The sequence below is a fragment of the Oncorhynchus tshawytscha genome, linkage group LG16 (genome assembly GCF_018296145.1).
Source record: "Oncorhynchus tshawytscha isolate Ot180627B linkage group LG16, Otsh_v2.0, whole genome shotgun sequence".
NCBI lineage: Eukaryota > Metazoa > Chordata > Actinopteri > Salmoniformes > Salmonidae > Oncorhynchus > Oncorhynchus tshawytscha.
Window position 1 is genome coordinate 52127908 of NC_056444.1, and position 23440 is coordinate 52151347.

Here is a 23440-nt window from a genome sequence, read left to right on the forward strand (position 1 = left end):
ATTCTCAGTGCTCAATATGATAGTCAGGATCACAGAGTCTTCATTCAGGTAGGCCCTTTTGTCTCTGTGGGTGGTATTTGAAGCATCATTAATCTGATACCTTTATTCACTTTCAAATAAAATCAAATGTTATCGGTCACATACACATATTATATATACTTTGAATGCCGGTACATCACCACTTGCATTGACGTGTCCGATGAGCAGTGACAAGTATCTGTTTCTGGAGGAAAAACACATACCATATCCTGGTATGAAAATAATTCAATGTAAGTATCATCAGTGAGACGATCTCTGAACACTCATCCTGGACTCACAACCGATAGCTTTAGTCTTAAACTGGCCACTAGATGGCGGTAAAGACCTGGCAAATGCTGCTTGTTCTGCACTACCAAGCAGAGTTGGAGATCAAATCCATTTCAAATCCATTTCATAACACCTCACAAACTCAAACTCCTATTACAACAGTATTGCTTTCTGAAGACATATGCTGCTTTACATGTGTGAAAAGTCACTTTATTGCACTATATTCTTTATTGCACAAATTCATAAGTGCATTATGTTGCAATGGTGAAAACAACAGCATTAGCAACACCAACATCATTAGCAACAGCAACAACCCAAGGGTTCAACTAACTCCATGCCACCACACTGGACACACTTCTGAGATACTGTATACAAACATTGCTACTACTGTACCTGAGCAGTCTGTCTACCTGGGATCCCAGCGTAGACAGAGATGTGGGGCAGGGTTGGCCTCCCAGTGCTGCTAGTAGTGACCAGGCTAGTGGTGACACTGGGAGTCGTACTGATGCTGCTGGCACTAGCGGCTGCCGGGCCCGGGGCCTCATTCTGCATGTCGCACTCCGCCTCCACTTCCCACAATCCACAGTGACTGCTTAGTCGGATACTCCTCTGATACTGATAGAGAGAGAGAGAGCGAGAGAAAGAGTGTGTGTGAGAGAGAGAGAGAGAGAGAGAGAGAGAGAGAGGTGGGGGAGTGGAGAGATTTATCTTTAATTTAAAAATAAGTTGCAAGGCTGGTGTAATATTGCACTCAGAGCTAGTGGACATGTGTCTCATAAAACACATAAAACACAGGCAGAGTGTTGATAACATGGTCACTCTCTCCTCCCTCAGCCATGACTCCTTAGCCCCAATCTGGCAGGCCACTCGGAGAGGTGATAGGGAAACGACTAGAGTTACAGACAAATTTGCTCATTATTGAGTCACTTGGAGAAACCCAATCAAAATTAATCACAGGCCTTAAACCACATTGCTCTCTGAAATAATGAAAATAAATGCCACATTTAGCAGTTATCTAGTGGGCCATTTTTGAATTTTGTTGCTTAGTAAGCCAAAAATGACATCCCTCCCAACTAGTCTAGTTTATACTGGCAGCCCAATTCTAATATATTTTCCACTAATTAGTCTTTTGTCCAATCACATAAGATCTTTTCACATTACATCTTATTCAGAGCTTATCTGATTGGTCAAAATACCAATGAATGAAAAAAGATCAGAATTGGTCTGCCTGTGTAAACGCAGCCTTGTATGTTAAGTCTGGCTCAATAGTTATAAGAGAATCACAACCCAACATTTATAATTATCTCTCCATTTTGCGACTCCTCCCTGGCAAGTGGAAGTGAATGGGGAATGCTGTAACACCTGCCGGAAATGTCCCCAGGGCAACTCTTCTCCAAAGCCTTGTCTTTCCTTCTACAGGTTTACAGTAAGATTTCTGTCTGTCCCATCTTTGTCAGCTCAACTCTCCTCTTTGATCGGGTAGCATCAAGTAATATCAGCTAAATCAGCAGACCTGGAAATCCTCCCACCCAGAAAAATCATGTTTGCAACAAAGCACTAAAGTAAAACTGCAAATAATGTGGCCTGAATACAAAGCATTATGTTTGAGGTAAATCCAACACAACACGTCACTGAGTACCACTCTTCATGTTTTCAAGCATGGCGGTGACTGCAACATGTTATGGGTATGCTTGTCATCAGCAAGGACTAGGGAGTTTTTTAGGGGGATAAAAATAAACGGAATAGAGCTAAGCACAGGCAAAATCCTAGAGGAAAACCTGATTCAGTATGCTTTCCAACAGACACTGGGAGAGGAATTCACCGAAAACACAAGGTCAAATACACACTGGAGTTGCTTACCAAGAGTAAATGGAATGTTCCTGAGTGGCATAGTTACAGTTTTGACTTATATCAAGACTTGAAATTGGCTGTCCAGCAATGATCAACAACCAACTTGACAGATCTTGAAGAATTTAGCAAATATTGTAAAATCCAGGTGTGGAGAACCCTTTGAGACTTACCCAGAGAGACTCACAGCTGTAATCGCTGCCAAAGGTGATTCTAACATGTATTGACTCAGGGGTGTGAATACTTATGTAAATTAAATATGTCATTATTTCATTTTGAATAAAAACACGTTATCATTTTGTCATTATGGGGTAATGTGTGTACGTTAGATGGGTGGGGGAAAAAATCAGTTAATCCATTTTGAATTCAGGCTGTAGCACAACAAAATGTGGAATGAGTCAAGGGGTATGAATACTTTCTGAAGGCATATCCCCTGTCTGATTCCCAGTTTGTCCACTAGAGAGCAGTTGGAGATAACATGAGGTCTCTTGGCCACTTGAAAACAGTCGAGTCTGGTTTAGGTAGTGAGTCACTGTGCCAAAATGGCTGAATGGATTTTCAAGCCTGACATCTTAAAATAACTATTGGGAATCAGGCCGTTCAAGTTATCAAGTAAAAAAAATGATCTAGATGAGCTAGATCACGGCACATGTGGAGGATGAATACAAGGTCATGTGGATGGAGAAGGAAATGCATTGCTTCACAATGACCATCAGGGTATTATACCCTCTGACTTACATGACTTACATTGCATACTCTATGAATATGACCACAGCACATGATTTATGGCCTTTATGGGGTGGGTTGTGACATTTCCAGCAGTAAGATTTGAGTTCAATATTCAAAAGACAAGCGCTGTAGCTTTCAAATTATATGTCACTTTCTTTTTTTTTGTTTTGGTGGGTAACCCAAAGATCACTGTTAGATCTTCTAGACCAGTGATACTCAACTTGGGGGTCATGACCCGGGAGAATTTTAAGGGGTTGCAGGACTCACTCACTGACCAATAAAATAAAGTTCTTGCCCCCCCCCCCACACACACACACACACACACACACACACACACACACACACACACACACACACACACACACACACACACACACACACACTGATCCAATGAAACTACAGATTACATTGTTTTGTTTTGTTTTAAATGTGACATGTCCAATCATATAATACAGATCTTCTTCTGACAGCTAGCTTGATTGACAGCTAACTATGCAGATGTGTTCTGCAGGCATTGCACATGAGGATAGTTAGCTGTCATTTAACTCATGTAGGCTTAGCTGTCAGAGTAAAACCATGGACGCGTTTGTTCTTCATCTACTGCTGCTTCCAATGTCAACAACAAGCCAGACAACCCGGGAATACCCCCCTGACTTCATCAAATATGGTTTTACATATACAGAAGACAGTCAGGGTGAGTGTACACCGCAGTGTGTCCTATGCAACGAGCCGTTAGCTAATGAGAGCATGAAACCCTCCAAAATGAAAAGTAATCTGGGCACCAAGCATTTAAGCCACAAAAATAAGACAGCTGACTTTTTTTGAAAGGAAATGTCAATATCTGGAGGCCTCACAAGGTTCATTGAACAACGTATGCACGATACAAGAAAAGGCACTTTGCGCATCATACCTTGTGGCCCAAAGCAAGTGCAAAAAAGCCCACACTAGCGCAGAGGATCTCATACTCCCTGCTGCGATTAATATGTGCACTGGAATCTTGGGAGATTCAGCCGCCAACAAACTAAAAAACCATACACCTATCCAATGACACCATGAGGAGGAGAATCCAGGACATGTCTGAGGACATAACGAGGCAGACATCAGAGAGCATCAGTGCAAATGGCCATTAAGCACTGCAGCTTGACGAATCCACAGATGTGGCTAACCGTGCAATTCTAATGGTCTATGTCAGACACGTCTGGGATCATAACTTCGAGGAGCAGTTCCTTTTTAGTGCTGATTTGCCCACCACCACCACTGCAGAAGCTGTCTTTAACACAATGGATATGTCTCTGGGCTCCGTGGGACTGGCTTGGGATTGGTGTGTTGGTGTGACAACTGATGGGGCAGCAGCCATGACAGGTAAGCACTCCGGAGTAGTAAGGAACCATTGCTTCCTACACAGGGAGGCATTGGCAGCGAAGGGCATGGTGCCTGAGCTCCTCTCCACTCTCCAGGATGTGATCAAGTGTGTCAACTATATCAAAAAGAGTTCCACAAAAAAGCAGGTGTTTCCAGACCTTCTGCAGGGATATGGGGAGCGAGTACCAGCAGGTGCTTTATCGTGCAGAAGTCCGCTGGCTTTCCAGGGGTAAAGTGTTGGGTCGCTTTTATGAGCTTCGAGCGGAGATTGCTAAGTTTCTTTCGGAAAACAAGTCATCTCTGGCCGAACATTTCGATTGTGAGGAATGGCTCGCACAAGTTGCCTACCTGGTGGATATTTTTGATCATCTGAATTCGCTCAATGTGTCAATGCAAGAGAGGGGGCACAATCGATTTGAACAGAGTGACAAAGTGGATGCCTTCATGATTAAGCATACTGTTTGGGCAAATCATGTTTCTAAAGGGAGGATGCAGGGAAAGTTTTGCGACTACTTCCCGGAGGAGAACAAGAGACAAGACGACTGGATACGGGACCCCTTTCGAGTGGAGATGGGAAGTGTCACGTTGCCAAGCAATGAAGAGGATCTGCTGGTGGAGCTGTCATTTGATTACAGACTGAGCATGCGCTTCCCGAAAATGACACAGATCTGCTGCAGCGTATCCTCCTCTCGTTGTCAAGAATCATGCTACCGTTCAGCATTACCTATCTGTGTGAAAATGGCATCTCTGCTATGGCCGTTCTGAAAACCAAAAGCAGAAACAAACTAGCCAGCATGAGCTCCAAGTTGCACTGTCAACCGGACTTCAATAAACGTATCAAATTATTGTTCAAAGCTGTTGTGCAGCAACTCACTGCCTTCCTGAAGACAAACAATGTATATGAAACGCATCAGTCTGGTTTTAGACCCCATCATAGCACTGAGACTGCACTTGTGAAGGTGGTAAATTACCTTTTAATGGGGTCAGACTGAGGCTCTGCATCTGTCCTCGTGCTCCTAGACCTTAGTGCTGCTTTTGATACCATCGATCACCACATTCTTTTGGTGAGATTGGAAACCCAAATTGGTCTACACGGACAAGTTCTGGCCTGGCCTGCTCAGAAAGATATCAGTTTGTCTCTGTGGATGGTTTGTCCTCTGACAAATCAACTGTAAATGTCAGTGTTCCTCAAGGCTCCGTTTTAGGACCACTATTGTTTTCACTATATATTTTACCTCTTGGCAATGTCATTCGGAAACATAATGTTAACTTTCACTGCTATGTGGAAGACACACAGCTGTACATTTCGATGAAGCATGGTGAAGCCCCAAAATTGCCCTCCCTGGAAGCCTGTGTTTCAGACATAAGGAAGTGGATGGTTGCAAATGTTCTACTTTTAAACTCGGACAAAACAGAGATGCTTGTTCTAGGTCCCAAGAAACAAAGAGATCTTCTGTTGAATCTGACAATTAATCTTGATGGTTGTACTGTCGTCTCAAATAAAACTGTGAAGAACCTCGGCGTTACTCTGGACCCTGATCTCTCTTTAGACGAACATATCAAGACTGCTTCAAGGACAGCTATTTTCCATCTACGTAACATTGCAAAAATCTGAAACTTTCTGTCGAAAAATGATGCAGAAAAATGAATCCATGCTTTTGTCACTTCTAGGTTAGACTACTGCAATGCTCTACTTTCTGGCTACCCGGATAAAGCACTAAATCATCTTCAGTTAGTGCTAAACACAGCTGCTAGAATCTTGACTAGAACCAACTAATTTGATCATATTACTCCAGTGCTAGCCTCTCTACACTGGCTTCCTGTTAAGGCAAGGGTTGATTTCAAGGTTTTACTGCTAACCAACAAAGCATTACATGGGCTTGCTCCTACCTATCTTTCTGATTTGGTCCTGCCGTATATACCTACACGTATGCTATGGTCACAAGACGCAGGCCTCCTTACTGTCCCTAGAATTTCTAAGCAAACAGCTGGAGGCTGGGCTTTCTCCCATAGAGCTCCATTTCTATGGAATGGTCTGCCTACCCATGTGAGAGACACAGACTCGGTCTCAACCTTTAAGTCTATTGAAGACTCATCTCTTCAGTTGGTCCTATGATTGAGTGTAGTCTGGCCCAGGAGTGTGAAGGTGAACGGAAAGGCACTGGAGCAACGAACCGCCCTTGCTGTCTCTGCTTGGCCGTTTCCCCTTTCTCCACTGAGATTCTCTGCCTCTAACCCTATTACAGGGGCTGTCACTGGCTTACTGGTGCTCTTCCATGCCATCCCTAGGAGTTGCCCCCCCCCTTGGGTTGTGCCGTGGCAGAGACTTTTGTGGGCTATACTCGGCCTTGTCTCAGGATGGTAAGTTGGTGGTTGAAGATATCCCTCTAGTGGTGTGGGGGCTGTGCTTTAGCAAAGTGGGTGGGGTTATATCCTGCCTGTTTGGCCCTGTCCGGGGGTATCGTAAGAAGGGGCCAGGGTCAGTCTGTTTTAGCTGGAGTATTTCTTCTGTCTTATCCGGTGTCCTGTGTGAATTTAATTCTCTTTAATTCTTTCTTTTTCTCTTTTTCTCTCTCTCCTAGGACCATGCCTCAGGACTACCTGGCATGATGACTCCTTGCTGTCCCCAGTAAACCTGGCCATGCTGCTGCTCCAGTTTCAATTGTTCTGCATGCGGCTATGGAACCCTGACCTGTTCACCGGACATGCTACCTGTCCCAGACCTGCTGTTTTCAACTCTCTAGAGACAGCAGGAGCGGTAGAGAGTCTTTGAATGATCGGCTATGAAAAGCCAACTGACATTTACTCCTGAGGTGCTGACCTGTTGCACCCTTGACAACCACTGTGATTGTTATTAATTGACCCTGCTGGTCATCTATGAACATTTGAACATCTTGGCCATGTTCTGTTATAATCTCCACCCAGCACAGCCAGAAGAGGACTGGCCACCCCTCATAGCCTGGTTCCTCTCTAGGTTTCTTCCTAGGTTCTGGCCTTTCTAGGGAGTTTTGCCTAGCCACCGTGCTCCTACACCTGCCTAGCTTGCTGTTTGGGGTTTTAGGCTGGGTTTCTGTAGGTGATAGAGGGAGCCACCAACATCCACCAGGTAAGAACGTGGTTCTTTGGCCAATGATGCAGAGCTCAAGTAGCTTGTTAGCTACGGGGATGGTAGTCTTCAGACGTCTGGACAGAAGGCGTTGCGCTGGCCTGCTGTCCATGTTTTGGTGGGTGTGTTCCTCCCCTGCAAGATGGCTTTCCAGGGGTCGTTGCTGTCACACAAGGCCCTGCGTAACAGGTTTTTTGCAATCTTGACAGCTGACTCTGCCTTGCCATTTGCCTTTGGGTCTTGGAGAGGAGGTCACGTGGTCAAACTCCCATTTTTTCGGCAAAACGCTTGAACTGTGCATTGAATTGTGGGCCATTGTCCGTGATGACCTTGTCAGGCTGGCCTTGCATTGCAACCTGCGCCCTGCAGCCTACGATCAGGACATCATCAGCAATGGTTTCAATGTCCTTGAGGCCAGCCAGTAACTCTGCTTGCGTTGGTATACCCCAGGCACCACTGAGACACCAAAACGGGAGCTTGAGCCAGCTATTCCGACCCCAGAGAGTCCAGAAGGTAGTCATGAAGCTGCTTTCTTCGTCCAGCTTGCATTGAAGGAATGCATCTCGTGGTGAAAATCATGGCCTTGGGAAGCTTGTAGAGGACATCCTCCAGTGTCGGCATGATGTATTGGGAGCATTTCAGTGCTTGGTTCAGATGCTTTGGGTCGATGCAGACCCTCAGCTTCTCTGGCTTTTTCACCATATTGTCAGTTGGTTCAGTCACAGATGTCATTGACTTCATACTTGTCCAGCTGGGCCGAAACAGCCACTTTCATTGCAATTTGCACATTGCGAGGAGCACACTGGACTGGAGTGATGCTCTCATCCAATTCAAAGTGTACCTCCCCAGGCACTGATTCAACGGGCATGTTGAATACATCGTCATATCTGCTGATATCAGGGGTCCATGCTGGACATGCTCCACGATGTGCAGGTCATTTGATACGGTGAATTGCATCAGTACCAGGCATTCGCATGTAGAGCCTGAGAGGAGAGGATGTTGACTGGTTTTCACGATCTCAAACTCCAGCTTGTGTTTGTGTCCCCAAAAAACACATTCGGACTCAAAGATGCTCATTAGCTCTCATTAGCTCTCCTGAGTACAGCTGGGCAAGAGATGTGTGTCAGGTGCCAGATTGATTTTGTCTTTGTAGCTCATTATGTTGCACATAGCACCGGAATCCAGTTGACATTGTTGCAGTTTGTTGTGTAATCGTAGTGTCACAAACCATTTCTTCTTCTTGGGTGTACAGCACCAATGGATTCATGCATGGAAATGTCACTTTCACTGTTCTGAACACTGAGTGACATCAACAACACAGTGAATTTTGCCCTCACTCACCCTTCTTTTGCTTTTGAGACACACTTTTGCAAAGGGATTATTAGTTCCACAAGCTCTGCATGGTTTTCCGTAGGCAGGGCAGTGCTCTATGCCTTGTGCGTGTGCATTTCCACAGTATTTGCATACTATGGGGCTGCCTGTGTTCACCATTTGTGGTGAATTATTCTGCCTAGTTTGGTTTTGTCTGAATATCTGCCTGGCAACAGCGTGAACAGTATCAGCGTCAGTGCGTGGGGTTTCGATTTCCATTGCTCTCATTCTCATGTCAGTTACTTCGGCAGTGCGGCACATTTCAATGGCAGTTACTAATGTTAAGCCTCTCTCTCAGTAGACGCTGGCGCGTGTCCTCATTTGCAATTCCCAGTACTATTCTGTCACAAATCAGTTCATCTTTCAATCCCCCGTATTCACAAGTAGCGGATCTTTCCCTCAAACGGGTTACAAAGTTGTTTACTGAGTCCCCCTCTTCCTGTTTGCAGCTTCCAAAAAACGAACCGCTCGTAAATGGCGTTCCTGGCAGGTTTGAAATCATTCTCCAATGCATCCAGTATGGCCTTTGCATCACTCTGTTGTCGTGCTGTGAGGGTGAGATTGTGCCGTTAGATATGCCTGCATTCGCTGCCCATTAAACTCCTCAGAGTTGCCGCGTGGACCTCGTTGGGTTTCTCACGTACACCGGTCGCAAGCGCATAGTCCTCAAATTAGTCCCTGAAGTTGTCCCAATTAGTATTCCAGTCCACTGTGAGAACCATGGAATTTGGTGGTGGAATGTTCACTGCCATAGCGATGGAATAGGAGATCTCTTTGCCTTCAGCCATCAAGGTAGGCAGTGATGCTAGCTAGCCAGCAAACAACGAGTTGATCAGTGGTGTGACTAAAGTTAGCAGTAGGAAATGGCGGCTGTTCGCATATGGAACGTAACTGCACCTACTGTGCCTTGCAAAATGATTAATTCCCTTGGAGTTTTTCCTATTTTGTTGCATTACAACCTGTAATTTAAATAGATATTTATTTGGATTTCATGTCATGGACATACACAAAATAGTCCAAATTGGTGAAGTGAAATGAAAGAAATAACTTGTTTAAAAAAAATGGAATAAAATGTTTATATGTGTTGCATGCATATGTATTCACCCCCTTTGCTATGAAGCCCCTAAATAAGATATGGTGCAACCAATTACCTTCAGAAGTCGCATAATTAGTTAAATAAAGTCCACCTGTGTGCAATCTAAGTGTCACATAATCTCAGTATATATAAACCTGTTCTGAAAGGCCCCCCGAGTCTGCAACACCACTAAGCAAGGGGCACCACCAAGCAAGCGACAATATGAATACCGAGGAGCTCTCCAAAACAGGTCAGGGACAACGTTGTGGAGAAGTACAGATCAGGGTTGGGTTCTAAAAAAATATCAGAAACTTTGAACATCCCACGGAAAATTGGAAAGAATATGGCACCACAACAAACCTGCCAAGAGAGGGTCACCCACCAAAACTCACAGACCAGGCAAGGAGGCCATTAATCAGAGAGGCAACCAAAGATAACCCTGAAGGAGCTGCAAAGCTCCACAGCGGAGATTGGAGTATCTGTGTCACGCCCTGACCTTAGAGAGCCTTTTTATGTCTCTATTTGTTTGGTCAGGGTGTGATTTGGGTGGGCATTCTATGTGTTGTATTTCTTTGTGTTTGGCCGAGTGTGATTCCCAATCAGAGGCAGCTGTCTATCGTTGTCTCTGATTGGGAATCATACTTAGGTAGCCTTTTTTCCCACCTATGTTGTGGGATCTTGTCCTTGCATTGTTGCTGTTGCGCCCTAATAGGCTGTATGTTTCATTGGTTCTCTCTTTCTTGTGTTTGTGGTTATCATTAAAGAATATGATTAACCTACCCCACGCGGCATCTTGGTCTAATTCCACCAACGACGATCGTCACAATCTGTCCATAGGAATACTTTAAGCCGTACACTCCACAGAGCTGGGCTTTATGGAAGAGTGGCCAGAAAAAATGCCACTGCTTAAAGAAAAAAATAAGCAAACACGCTTGGTGTTCGCCAAAAGGCATGTGGGAGACTCCCCAAATATAGGGAAGAAGGTACTCTGGTCAGATGAGACAAACATTGAGCTTTTTGGCCATCAAGGAAAATGCTATGTCTGGCGCAAACCCAATACCTCACATCACTCCGAGAACACCATCCCCACAGTGAAGCATGATGGTGGAGATGTTTTTCATCGGCAGGGACTGGGAAACTGGTCAGAATTGAAAGAATGATGGATGGCACTAAATACAGGACAATTCTTGAGGGAAATCAGTTTCAGTCTTCCAGAGATTTGAGACATGTTGGAGGTTCACCTTCCAGCAGGACAATGACCCTAAGCATACTACTAAAGCAACACTTGAGTAGTTTAAGGGGAAACATTTAAATGTCTTGGAATGGCATAGTCAAAGCCCAGATCTCAATCCAATTGAGAATCTGTGGTATGACTTAAATACTGCTGTACACCAGCAGAACCCATCCAACTTGAAGCAGCTGGAGCAGTTTGCCTTGAAGAATGGGCAAGAATCCCAGTGGCTAGATGTGCCAAGCTTATAGAGACACCCCAAGAGACTTGCAGCTGTAATTTTTGCAAAAGTTGGCTCTACAAAGTATTGACTTTGGGGGGGTGAATAGTTATGCACAATCAAGTTTTCTGTGTTTTGTTTCACAATAAAAAATCTTCAAAGTGGTAGGCATGTTGTGTAAATCAAATGGTACAAACCCCTCAAAAATCCATTTTAATTCCAGGTTGTAAGGCAACAAAATAGGAAAAATGCCAAGGGGGGTAAATACTTTCGCATGCCCATGTATACTGTACTTAGCTACCAAAAATAACAAACATGGTTTTCGAGACACTTCTGATACCATGTTTCAGTATGATATATTGGATAAAAGAATAAAGACAGACACAAATGTCAAGTTCAATAGCCTTGTTGAAGCATTGTACAAGAACCCTACATACAGGGTCTGAGGAACAGCCCAGCTAGTCGATTACCTTTCAACTAGACATAATCTGTAATTATTTAATTATTTGTAATTACTGTGCTGAAAATATTAATGAATCTGCACAGCCCCTGCTGAAGCCAACGGAAAAGATGGTGGCGCTGAGGAAGGAGCCTGTCTTGCCGGTTCCTGCTTGATTTAGTTTTTTTATGACAATTATTTGCGAAACTTGAAACAATTATGATGTTTCAGTATGATAGGCCTATTCAAGAAAATATCATAGGCCCAGTTTTATTATATTGATAATTATATTCTATGGAGCAAATTGAAAGAAAATGTATTATTACAAGGTTGAAGTAACTTTTCTTTATATGTGCACGTTTTAATTAATGAATTAATGTGTTAGTAGGCTTATGGATGACATTTTTCAAGTTATTCGCACAACCCTATTTTATTTATTAAATTAAGGCAATGAAAGCAGCTCATTTAAAAATATATAAGAACGAATTTATAAACAATCATCTGCCTATATGAAAAATGTATTTTGGGGCATACAGTAAGTGAACCAATAGATAGGAGAGCCTCCACGAGTTTCCCCATGGAGCCACTAGCCAGCCGTCTTTCCAGATGCAAGAGCTTCTGCTACAGCCCTCACTGTAAAATATAACACGTTGCGATGGTGCTTCGGCCTACTGGAACTTAACCCTGGGACTCCTGGTGCTCCCTTTATGGAAACACACTTCAAAGAACACCACCCTCCTCCTTCTCTCTCACTGGAGCTTCCAGGGGGGAGTTTGGCAGGGAGGGGGCTGGCAGAGGGTTAATTGAAGCTAGAGGGTGAGGGGAGTTAGGGAGTAAGCCTCATAAAATTCCAGTTCAATTCTGAACTTCTGGTGAGAGAACAGCTACACCAACATCTCTACACCAACTGCAGTTTCTACACCATGCGGCTGACAAACGGGAGTGTGACAAAGACATCCACCTGCCATGGTGTGTCACACACACACACACGCGCACACACACACACACACACACACACACACACACACACACACACACACACACACTCAGACAAAGCAACCCTATTCCATCCAATTTTGTGCATGACGTACGGCACCTACAAACACACTGGTCCACCCATTGAATCCATGGACATGAATTAGTGAAATAAACGTACAGTATGTCTAATGGACCCTCCGTTAATGCAGAGGTCTACCAATGACAATGCAACATGGCTTTCTGTTTCCCCTCACACCAGAAAGAGAGAGAGAATAGAGTGAGCAGGTGAAGGGTGCCATTGCTGACGCCAGTGGTGTAAATAACTTAGGGAAAAATATTATACATTAAAGTACTACTTAAATCATTTTTTGGGAGGGTATCTGTACTTTACTTGATTATTTATATTTTTGACAACATTTACTTCACTACATTCCTTAAGAAAACAAATGACTTTTTCCTGCATACATTTCCCCTGGCATCCAAAAGTACTCTTTACATTTTGAATGCTTAGCAGGACAGGAAAATGGTCCAATTCACACAATTATCAAGAAAACATCCCTGGTCATGCCTACTGCCTCTGATCTGGCGGACTCACTAAACACGCAGTCTTCCTTTGTAAATTATGTTTGAGTGTTGGAGTGTGCCCATGGCTTTCTGTAAATAAAATAAATAAAAATAAATGGTGCCATCTGGTTTTCTTAACATAAGGAATTTGAAATTATTTATACTTTTTCTTTTGATAATTAAGTATATTTTAGCAGTTTTATTTACTTTTGATACTTAGTATATTTAGTACATTTAAAACTCAACTAGTATTTTACTGGGTAACTTTCACTTTTATTTGAGTCATTTCCTATTTAAGGTATCTTCATTTTACTCAAGCATGACAATTAGGTACATTTCCACCACTGGCTGACACCTCAGCTCCTGTCTCTATCTCAGCATGGTAGAGTGTCAAAAGGTGTGGTCTGCTCCTCCCAGAAATAACAGACACACAGCACAGGCAAAAGTAATTCATACACCCTACATTTCAAATATCTTATCACACACAAACACAATTCTAGGGGGCTGGCCCTCACTTGATGGGCCAAGAATGGATCCCTGTGGTACCCCACGTGTAATAAAGTAAAGTACATCTTGATGAACTGTAATACGTATATTGTTAAAAAGGTAACCATGAATCATAACGCCCATGTGGTTTGGTGTGTGGTGTGGGCTGAGGGGGAGGGCTTGGTGTGGGCTGAGGGGGAGGACGAAGCTAACTCTTACCTCACTGCTCCCAGCAAGAGCTTTGACTGACTTTATGATGTGCCCTCCCCACGATAGCTTATACCATACAGTGGCTGCCTTTTGTCTGGCTACAGTGGAAATACCCAAACTACGCTGTACTCTGCAGTCAGTCAATGTACATCCCAAGCGCTTGGCCCACTACCGACACCAGCACTTCTCTCATTTATATACTGCAAGTGGTGAAAATTATGAAAATTATGACATCAGAAGAAATTGATTTACATTTCAACCTCCAAAATGGTGTGCGGGGGACAACTCATTTTTAGGGGGAACCAGAGTATTTCCAATTTATATACCTGTGACTTCAATCTGAACTGACCACTACTGCTGGTATATGTATGTTTGGGGGGGGGTACTCTTACAACCCTTTTTTAGGGTAGTCCTTCTAAAGAGATTCTGAATTCTATCAGTGGGTGTGTCGTGTGAGGGGAAAAACCTCTCTCTTAGTGGTCAGGGCCGCTGGGCAGGCAGGCAGGGGGAGATTATTGGCCCTTATTTCCTTAAGACCCCCCCAATAAACCTGCCTGCTTTGTCTGCCAGAGGAGGGCCTTTTGTGTGAGACAAGGCAGAGTGATATACAGCCTGTGTTGTCATGGTTTCATTGATTGTAGAGCAATGCAGAGAGAGAGAGCGGCTTAGTGATGGTGTTGAGGATGCGAATGCAGCACCTCGTGCTGTGGCTAATGTGAAGGAGGAAGACCGTGAGTGATGGTGATAGGCATTCTCATCTGAAGTGCTCCTCCCTCCCCTTTCTGAGGGTCATAACTCCTAAACATTCAGTCACCACACATGTACTAATATAAAGGATAAATTTAGACAAAGGTATTCAACTGTTGTGATCAGGAAGCAAAATAAATTAAGGAAAAAAGTTGGAACTACTGCACCTGGATGTAGCAAATGTACAAGAGCAAAATTTAAATGTGAAAAATAAAATTGATGGCATCGATTTTCCTAGGCTAATTTGCATATAAATTTGGTGCTACTCAAGGTAAGGAAGAGGTGGTGTGTGTGCGCTGTTGAGGGGAAAAGGAGAGGAATTCAGATGGATGCAATCAAATCCACATTGCTGCTCATTTGCTATGATCACGCCTTGAATCGATAATGGACCTGGCACATGCTATAACATAAACTCAGCAAAAAAAGAAACGTTCCTTTTTCAGGACCCTGCCTTTCAAAGATCATTCGTAAAAATCCAAATAATTTCACAGATCTTCATTGTAAAGGGTTTAAACACTGTTTCCCATGCTGTTCAATGAACCAGAAACAATTAATGAACATGCACCTGTGGAACGGTCGTTAAGACACTAACGGCTTACAGACAGTAGGCAATTAAGGTCACAGTTATGAAAACTTAGGACACTAAAGAAGCCTTTCTACTGGCTCTGAAAAACACCAAAAGAAAGATGCCCAGGGTCCCTATTCATCTGCGTGAATGTGCCTTAGGCATGAGGACTACAGATGTGGCCACAGCGCTACAGGGAGACAGGACGGACAGCTGTTCATCCTCGCAGTGGCAGACCATGTGTAACAACACCTGCACAGGACCGGTACATCCGAACATCACATCTGCGGGACAGGTACAGGATGGCAACAACAACTGCCCGAGTTACACCAGGAACGCACAATCCCTCCATCAATGCTCAGACTGTCCGCAATAGGTTGAGAGAGGTTGGGCTGAGGGCTTGTAGGCCTGTTGTAAGGCAGGTCCTCACCAGACATCACCGGCAACAACGTCACTCGCCTATGGGCACAAACCCACCGTTGCTGGACCAGACAGGACTGGCAAAAAGTGCTCTTTAATGACGAGTCGAGGTTTTGTCTCACCAGGGGTGAATTTGCGTTTATCATTGAAGGAATGAGCGTTACACGGAGGCCTGTACTCTGGAGCGGGATCGATTTGGAGGTGGAGGGTCCGTCATGGTCTGGGGCGGTGTGTCACAGCATCATCGGACTGAGCTTGTTGTCATTGCAGGCAATCTCAATGCTGTGTGTTACAGGGAAGACATCCTCCTCCCTCATGTGGTACCCTTCCTGTTGGCTCATCCTGACATGACCCTCCAGCATGAAAATGCCACCAGCCATACTGCTCGTTCTGTGCGTGATTTCCTGCAAGGCAGGAATGTCAGTGTTCTTCCATGGTCAGTGAAGAGCCCGGATCTCAACCCCATTGAGCACTTCTGGGACCTGTTGGATCGGAGGGTGAGGGCTAGTGCTATTCCCCCAAAAATGTCTGGGAACTTGGTGGAAGAGTGGGGTAACATCTCACAGCAAGAACTGGCTAATCTGGTGCAGTCCACGAGGAGGAGATGCACTGCAGTACTTAATGCAGCTGGTGGCCACACCAGATACTGACTATTACTTTTGATTTTGACCCCCCCCACCCGCCTTTGTTCAGGGACACATTATTACATTTCTGTTGGTCACATGTCTGTGGAACTTGTTCAGCTTATGTCTCAGTTGTTGAATCTTGTTATGTTCATACAAATATTTACACGTAAATATGCTGAAAATAAACGCAGTTTATGTGCACCATGCCTCATGCAGGTGTGTGTGTTTCTGCGTGTGTGTTTCTGAGTGCCTACAGTCCAAAGAGATGCAGGACAGATGAGAGACTAACTTCAATCAGATGTGCGTGTGCCTGCTCCCAAGTTACTGGGAACACATGGAGGGAGGGAGTGAAAGAGGGAGAAAGAAAGAAAGAAAACATAGAGACCTGAGGAAGCTGGTGAGAGGAGTTACAGTGGGGCAAAAAAGTATTTAGTCAGCCACCAATTGTGCAAGTTCTCCCACTTAAAAAGATGAGAGATTCCTGTAATTTGCACAATAGGTACACTTAAACTCTGACAGACAAAATGAGGAAAAAAAATCCAGAAAACCTCATTGTAGGATTTTTAATGAATTTATTTGCAAATTATGGTGGAAAATAAGTATTTGGTCACCCACAAACAAGCAAGATTTCTGGCTCTCACAGACCTGTAACTTCTTCTTTAAGAGGCTCCTCCTCCACTCGATACCTGTATTAATGGCACCTGTTTTAACTTGTTATCAGTATAAAAGACACCTGTCCACAACCTCAAACAGTCACACTCCAAACTCCACTATGGCCAAGACCAAAGAGCTGTCAAAGGACACCAGAAACAAAATTGTAGACCTGCACCAGGCTGGGAAGACTGAATCTGCAATAGGTAAGCAGCTTGGTTTGAAGAAATCAACTGTGGGAGCAATTATTAGGAAATGGAAGACATACAAGACCACTGATAATCTCCCTTGGTCTGGGGCTCCATGCAAGATCTCACCCCGTAGGGTCAAAATGATCACAAGAAAAAAACTCCCAGAACCACACGGGGGGAGCTAGTGAATGACCTGCAGAGAGCTGGGACCAAAGTAACAAAGCCTACCATCAGTAACACACTACGCCGCCAGGGACTCAAATCCTGCAGTGCCAGACGTGTCCCCCTGCTTAAGCCAGTACATGTCCAGGCCCGTCTGAAGTTTGCTAGAGAGCATTTGGATGATCCAGAAGAAGATTGGGAGAATGTCATATGGTCAGATCAAACCAAAATATAACTTTTTGGTAAAAACTCAACTCGTCGTGTTTGGAGAACAGCAAATGCTGAGTTGCATCCAAAGATCACCATACCTACTGTGAAGCATCGGGGTGGAAACATCATGCTTTGGGGCTGTTTTTCTGCAAAGGGACCAGGACGACTGATCCGTGTAAAGGAAAGAATGAATGGGGCCATGTATCGTGAGATTTTGAGTGAAAACCTCTTTCCATCAGTGAGGACATTGAAGATGAAACGTGGCTGGGTCTTTCAGCATGACAATGATCCCAAACACACCGCCCGGGCAACGAAGGAGTGGCTTCGTTAGAAGCATTTCAAGGTCCTGGAGTGGCCTAGCCAGTCTCCAGATCTCAACCCCATAGAAAATATTTGGAGGGAGTTGAAAGTCCGTGTTGCCCAGCAACAGCCCCAAAACATCACTGCTCTAGAGGAGATCTGCATGGAGGAATGGGCCAAAATACTAGCAACAGTGTATGAAAACCTTGTGAAGACTTACAGAAAACGTTTGACCTCTGTCATTGCCAACAAAGTATTGAGATCAACTTTTGTTATTGACCAAATACTTATTTTCCACCATAATTTGCAAATAAATTCATTCAAAATCCTACAATGTGATTTTCTGGATTTTCTTTTCTGATTTTGTCTGTCATAGTTGAAGTGTACCTATGATGAAAATTACAGGCCTCTCTCATCTTTTTAAGTTGGAGAGCTTGCACAATTGGTGGCTCACTAAATACTTTTTTGCCCCACTGTATAGGAGATGGGCTCATTTTGGTTCCATATGTTTGATGTGTTTGATACCGTTCCATTTATTCCATTCCAGCCATCACAATGAGTCTGTCATCTTATAGCTCTTCCCACCAGCCTCCTCTGATAATGAACCTTACAAAAAAGCAAGCCAAATTTGCAGTTTCATAAGTGAATTAGCTGTTCTCACATGTTGAGCTTAAATTTGACATAACAAAAAAACACATTTTCACAAGTATATATGTTGAATTCACATGTTAACACCACCTTTTCACATGTGAGAATAACATGTTTTCACCTCACATGTGAATTGCAGTTTCACATATGAAATTTGAAAATCGAATATGCGGTTTCACATGAGATTTTCACATGAATGTTTTTCACATATGAAACTGCAAATTAGATTTTTACATGTGATTGTTTTCACATGTGAACTTGCACTTTTAAATGTGAAGGTGAAAATCTAATTTGCAGTAAACTCCACATGTGAAAATTTCACATTCAGTTATGGTATTTTAAAGTTAAAGCAAATTCACATGTAGGGTTGAAATAATGTTATTCTCCTCACATATGAAACGATGGTGATAACATGTTGCAGTAGCAATGTTTCCACTGGTGGAATTAGGGTGACCACATCTAAAAAGCCGAAATACGGGACATTCTCGGAACAGTGGACAGAATACATTTTTGGGGCCAGGTTAATAGATCACATTCAAATGGAAACATCGTTGTGCTGTATGAAGGTCACTGCCTGTTAAAGGGCCAATCCTTACTTGCTACATCCATTTTTGGACGTATAAAAGAATGATATGTACCCATTGATTCTTAAAGAATATAACATATAAATGCCTCATGAGCTAAGTTCAGCTGTCCTACCCCATCAGAACCAAAAATATAAGCTTTTTTTTATAAGCAAAGTAAACGTAAATAACCACTGTACAGCCTAAAAACATGGTTAAAACTATCATTTGGATATCATGGATGGTCAGTCCTTGCATCCATAGTGTAGTCTATGGATTTGAGAAAGGTTGCATTTCTCCAGCCCCATCCCTCAGCTTTTACTGTACTTGTGGCAGGGAGTACACTTTGTTAACGGATTGCTGCTTTAAAACACCGTTAATTGAGTCATAGTATTATTATATGGTGCAATCCTCTAGTGAGTGAGTTACTTTTTTGCTGTTAATATCAAGCAAAACTCGAGAAAAAAGTTGAGAAAAAAAATATTACTATTGCAAACAAAAGATATGATATTGAAAGCAAAACATAAAGCCTAAAGTATTGGAAGCAAAACAAAATATTGTAAGGTAACAATTTAAATGAAATAGAACGCCTCCCTCTTTCCTGCAATCTGCAATCTTTGGTTATATTACCCTGGCCTTTGCTGCCTTTTTTTTACAGTTGCAAGTTTTGGCATTCATTCCAGCAACATAGCACCCTGCATCCCACTGCCGATTTGCCTCTGAAGCTCAGAATTAACATGTGAATCTTCACACGTGTCTCAAAATCACGTGTGTTTTTTGTTGTTGTAAGGGGAGATATAGAGAGAAAACACAAACAGACCCCACAGAGCCCCAGGACAACAACACAATTAGACCCAACCAAATCATGAGAAAACAAACATAGAATTACTTGACACGTTGAAAATAATTAACAAAAAAGAGTGCTATTTGGCCCTAAACAGTGAGTACACAGTGGCAGAATACCTGACCACTGTGACTGACCCAAAATTAAGGATAGCTTTGACTATGTACAGACTCAGTGAGCATAGCCCTGATATTGAGAAAGGTCGCCGTAGGCAGACCTGGCTCTCAAGAGAAGACAGGCTATGTGCACACTGCCCAAAACGAGCTGCACATCCTAACCTCCTGCCAAATGTATGACCATATTATTTCCCTCAGATTACACAGACCCACAAATCATTCGAAAACGAATGCAATTTTGATAAACTCCCATATTGATTGGATGAAATACCACAGTGTGCAATCACAGCAGCAAGATGTGTGACCTGTTGCCACAAGAAAACGGCAACCAGTGAAGACCAAACACCATTATAAATACAACCCATATTTACGTTTATTTATTTTCCCTTGTCTACATCGTTACAACACTGTATATAGCCATAATATGACATGTGAAATGTCTCTATTCCTTTGGAACTTTTGTGAGTGTAATGTTACCTGTTCATTTTTTATTGTTTATTTCACTATTGTTTATTATTTATTTCACTTGCTTTGGCAATGTGAACATATGTTTCCCATGCTAATAAAGCCCTTTGAATTGAGAGAGAGAGAAAGAGAGAGAGAGAGCGAGAGAGAGAAAGGGGGTGAGAGAGTGAAAGAAAGGGAGGGAGAGAGAGAGGGAGTGAGAGAGAGAGAGAGAGCGCAAGCATAGGGACCAGCAGGACCAGGGGGACCAGGAGGAATAACACCTGGACGTGAGAAGGAGTCACTTTCATCTGCTCCCAGACCTCCAGACCCTCCAGACCAACTGCCTTGCCAAAGGGGGAGAGGGGACAGGGCCATACCTCATCAGAGCCGAGGCACTCCAACCTGTCGACACTCACTTCCTAACGACACACTGAGTTACACTGAGTTCTGCTGCCTCGGCTGTCAGAAGCTCTCCCACAGATCTTTTATGATCAGTGTTCATACAGGTTATAGGTCTACAATTTCAATCTGGGTAAATGCAGTCTGTCTGTACTCAACGTCTACAGGCCTTCACTCACTGATCTTTCAATGCAAACATCAAATGGTTCCAGAAAGCATGCCATTTATTTTTTTACATTACCCCGTGTGCATGTGTTGGGAGAGTGGCATGTGAGTTCGACATGATAGTAAAAGGAGATGCTTTAAGCTGTCATAAGACAGTCCTAACAGAAATGGCATGTTTTGATCCTCAACCAACTAGACAGTCTGTCTCCTTTGGATCCATGGATAGAGAGCCCATTTGACAAGAATGCCATGATTTGAATCAAGTCAGTCCCTGATACACTTGACAAATGTAAATAAAATGGTAAAATCTTTACAGAACTGTTCCAATACTGTCCAGGTCAGACTTAAGTGTCTGAATAGTGTGCTGAAGAGACTGCAGAAGGCATGTTAGTTGAGAGGCACACAAACACATGGATGCACACACACACACACACACACACACACACACACACACACACACACACATACAAGCACGCACACTTACACCAGCAACACTTGCAGAGAATCCACATGTACCAGTTCACACACATGCACACATACACGTATGCAAACAGTAAATCATGCACACATACTCCAACAACAAGCACACAACAGAGCCAGAGTTATAGTTACAGCATCAGCAAGGCATGAAAAATGACTTTCAAAAAGACACAAAGCCATGCTTCCATACCTTCAACACAGGCCTCCCTCCATGCTGTATAGGTTTCTTGTTTCTTTCCTGTTATACTACACCATATCTGGGTCTTGCTCTGCCAGCCTCAGAATAGACCAAGGGTAGAGGAGGAGCTGGAGGTGGGAAAAAATCCTGCATGAATTAGAATTCCAAAAGCAGTCATGTGATTCAAATGAGCCAATGGTTAGCATCTATTAGCCTGTGGCCTTCCCCCTTCCCCCTGGCCCTCCTCCCTTGTTGTCTTGTAGAATGCCGATGACACGGCTGTAGTACAGAATGCCTGTCATTGTCTCCATGGTAGCACAGAGAGATTTAACCCTTACTTGTGATGTTACTGCATCTCCCACAAAATTGGAGTTTGGTCAGGGTGTGTGAGTGGGTCTGCCAAAGCTGTGCATTGATAGAGTAACATGCAAGTGCATTACAATGTGTGTGTGTGTCTTGTGCGTGTGTGTGAGAGAGAGAGAGAGAGAGAGAGAGAGGGAGAGAGAGAGAGAGAGAGAGAGAGAGAGAGAGAGAGAGAGAGAGAGAGAGAGAGAGAGAGAGAGAGAGTCATTATAGGGGACTATATAGAACTTCTGAAGCTTGACGGCCTTGAGTTTATGGTCCATTTATGGTGCAATGGAAAGTCATCTATGATTGAAAACAGAGTGCTAATCACCCGAGTGCTCATTTTGAAACAACTAAAATATGAATGATTTGTTCTCGGTCTTGGGTAATAAAAGGTTCCGAAATGTAATTCAATCGGGGGACATCGAAGGCTACTAAGTGATTGTACACGTAATTGTGCTAGACACACAGGTGCAGACAGCAATAGGGAATTTAGGCAGGTCAGGAAACGGCTAGGGCAGGAAATGGCTCGGGAACTGAGGGAAGTGAGACTGCTGTATTCTACCTTTTATTTGATGGCAGGATAGTTTTTTTATCAGCTCATCACATGTGGAAGGAAAAAGGAACCCTAAAGTGAATAATTACTATGATCAGATTGAAGCAGTTGTGCACAATGATACTAGCTGCCTGACTTTTCACGCAAAAATATTTTGTGGAACCAATATATAATGACTAATAACAAAACAATAGCACACTTTAAAGAGAAGTGAGATGGCTATTAACAAATGGCATTTAACTGTTTATTATGCTCCTAAAAAAGCTGGTACATTCCATGTAATTTGTCCAATGGGCTGTTTGTAGGTGACGACAGAGGCCGATTGGGATGAATGGGAGCACACACACACACATAAACACACACACACACTGTGGGATCCAGCCAGGATTAGATAGCCGCCTCTGACTCTATTTCTCCCTACTGCTGTACCACCACCACAGCTCCTCAGCTTCCGCCCTCAGCTCCCCTCCACAACCAAGACCATAGGACCAGAAGACCATGTCCACCACCGAGGGGGTCAAGATCCCTATCCCTGGCCCCACAGAGGCCACCAGTCTGGTAAGGGGTCCAAGCCAAGAACAGGTAAGGGCCAGGCCCGGGGCTTCATTTAACCTCTTACAGCTTTTTCATATCATAGCTTTCTGGTAGAAAGTGTTTTTTATTTTTGAGTATTCTTATATGGAATGATATTACATCATGTTGATGAGCTAGACTTTGATTGATGGGGTAGTTTTACATTGTTCAGACATATCTTGGAGGAGTGATATTGTATTGTGTAAATGTGTTCACTATGTGTATGTCATTTTGAGCAATACGAAGAAGATGGGGCAAAATATACATGGCTACATAGACACAGCTGTCTCGGTTGATATCATCCGCCATAGTGCGGTAGATGGCGTGAT

General features: G+C 43.5%; 1 protein-coding gene across 2 annotated transcripts in view; it reads right to left on the reverse strand.

Annotated features, from left to right (window-relative positions):
• Positions 1-21733, reverse strand: part of LOC112233068 (polyhomeotic-like protein 2) — a 46518-nt gene extending 24785 nt beyond the window's left edge. For both annotated transcript variants that reach the window (XM_042299338.1, XM_024400455.2), the window contains exons 1-2: positions 21650-21733; positions 700-921 (exon numbers count right to left, since the gene is read on the reverse strand). In XM_042299338.1, the coding sequence (XP_042155272.1) occupies positions 700-858 (159 nt within the window). In that variant the 5' untranslated portion in view covers positions 859-921; positions 21650-21733. The remainder of the gene's footprint in view (positions 1-699; positions 922-21649) is intronic.
• Between the last annotated feature and the right edge of the window lie 1707 nt (positions 21734-23440).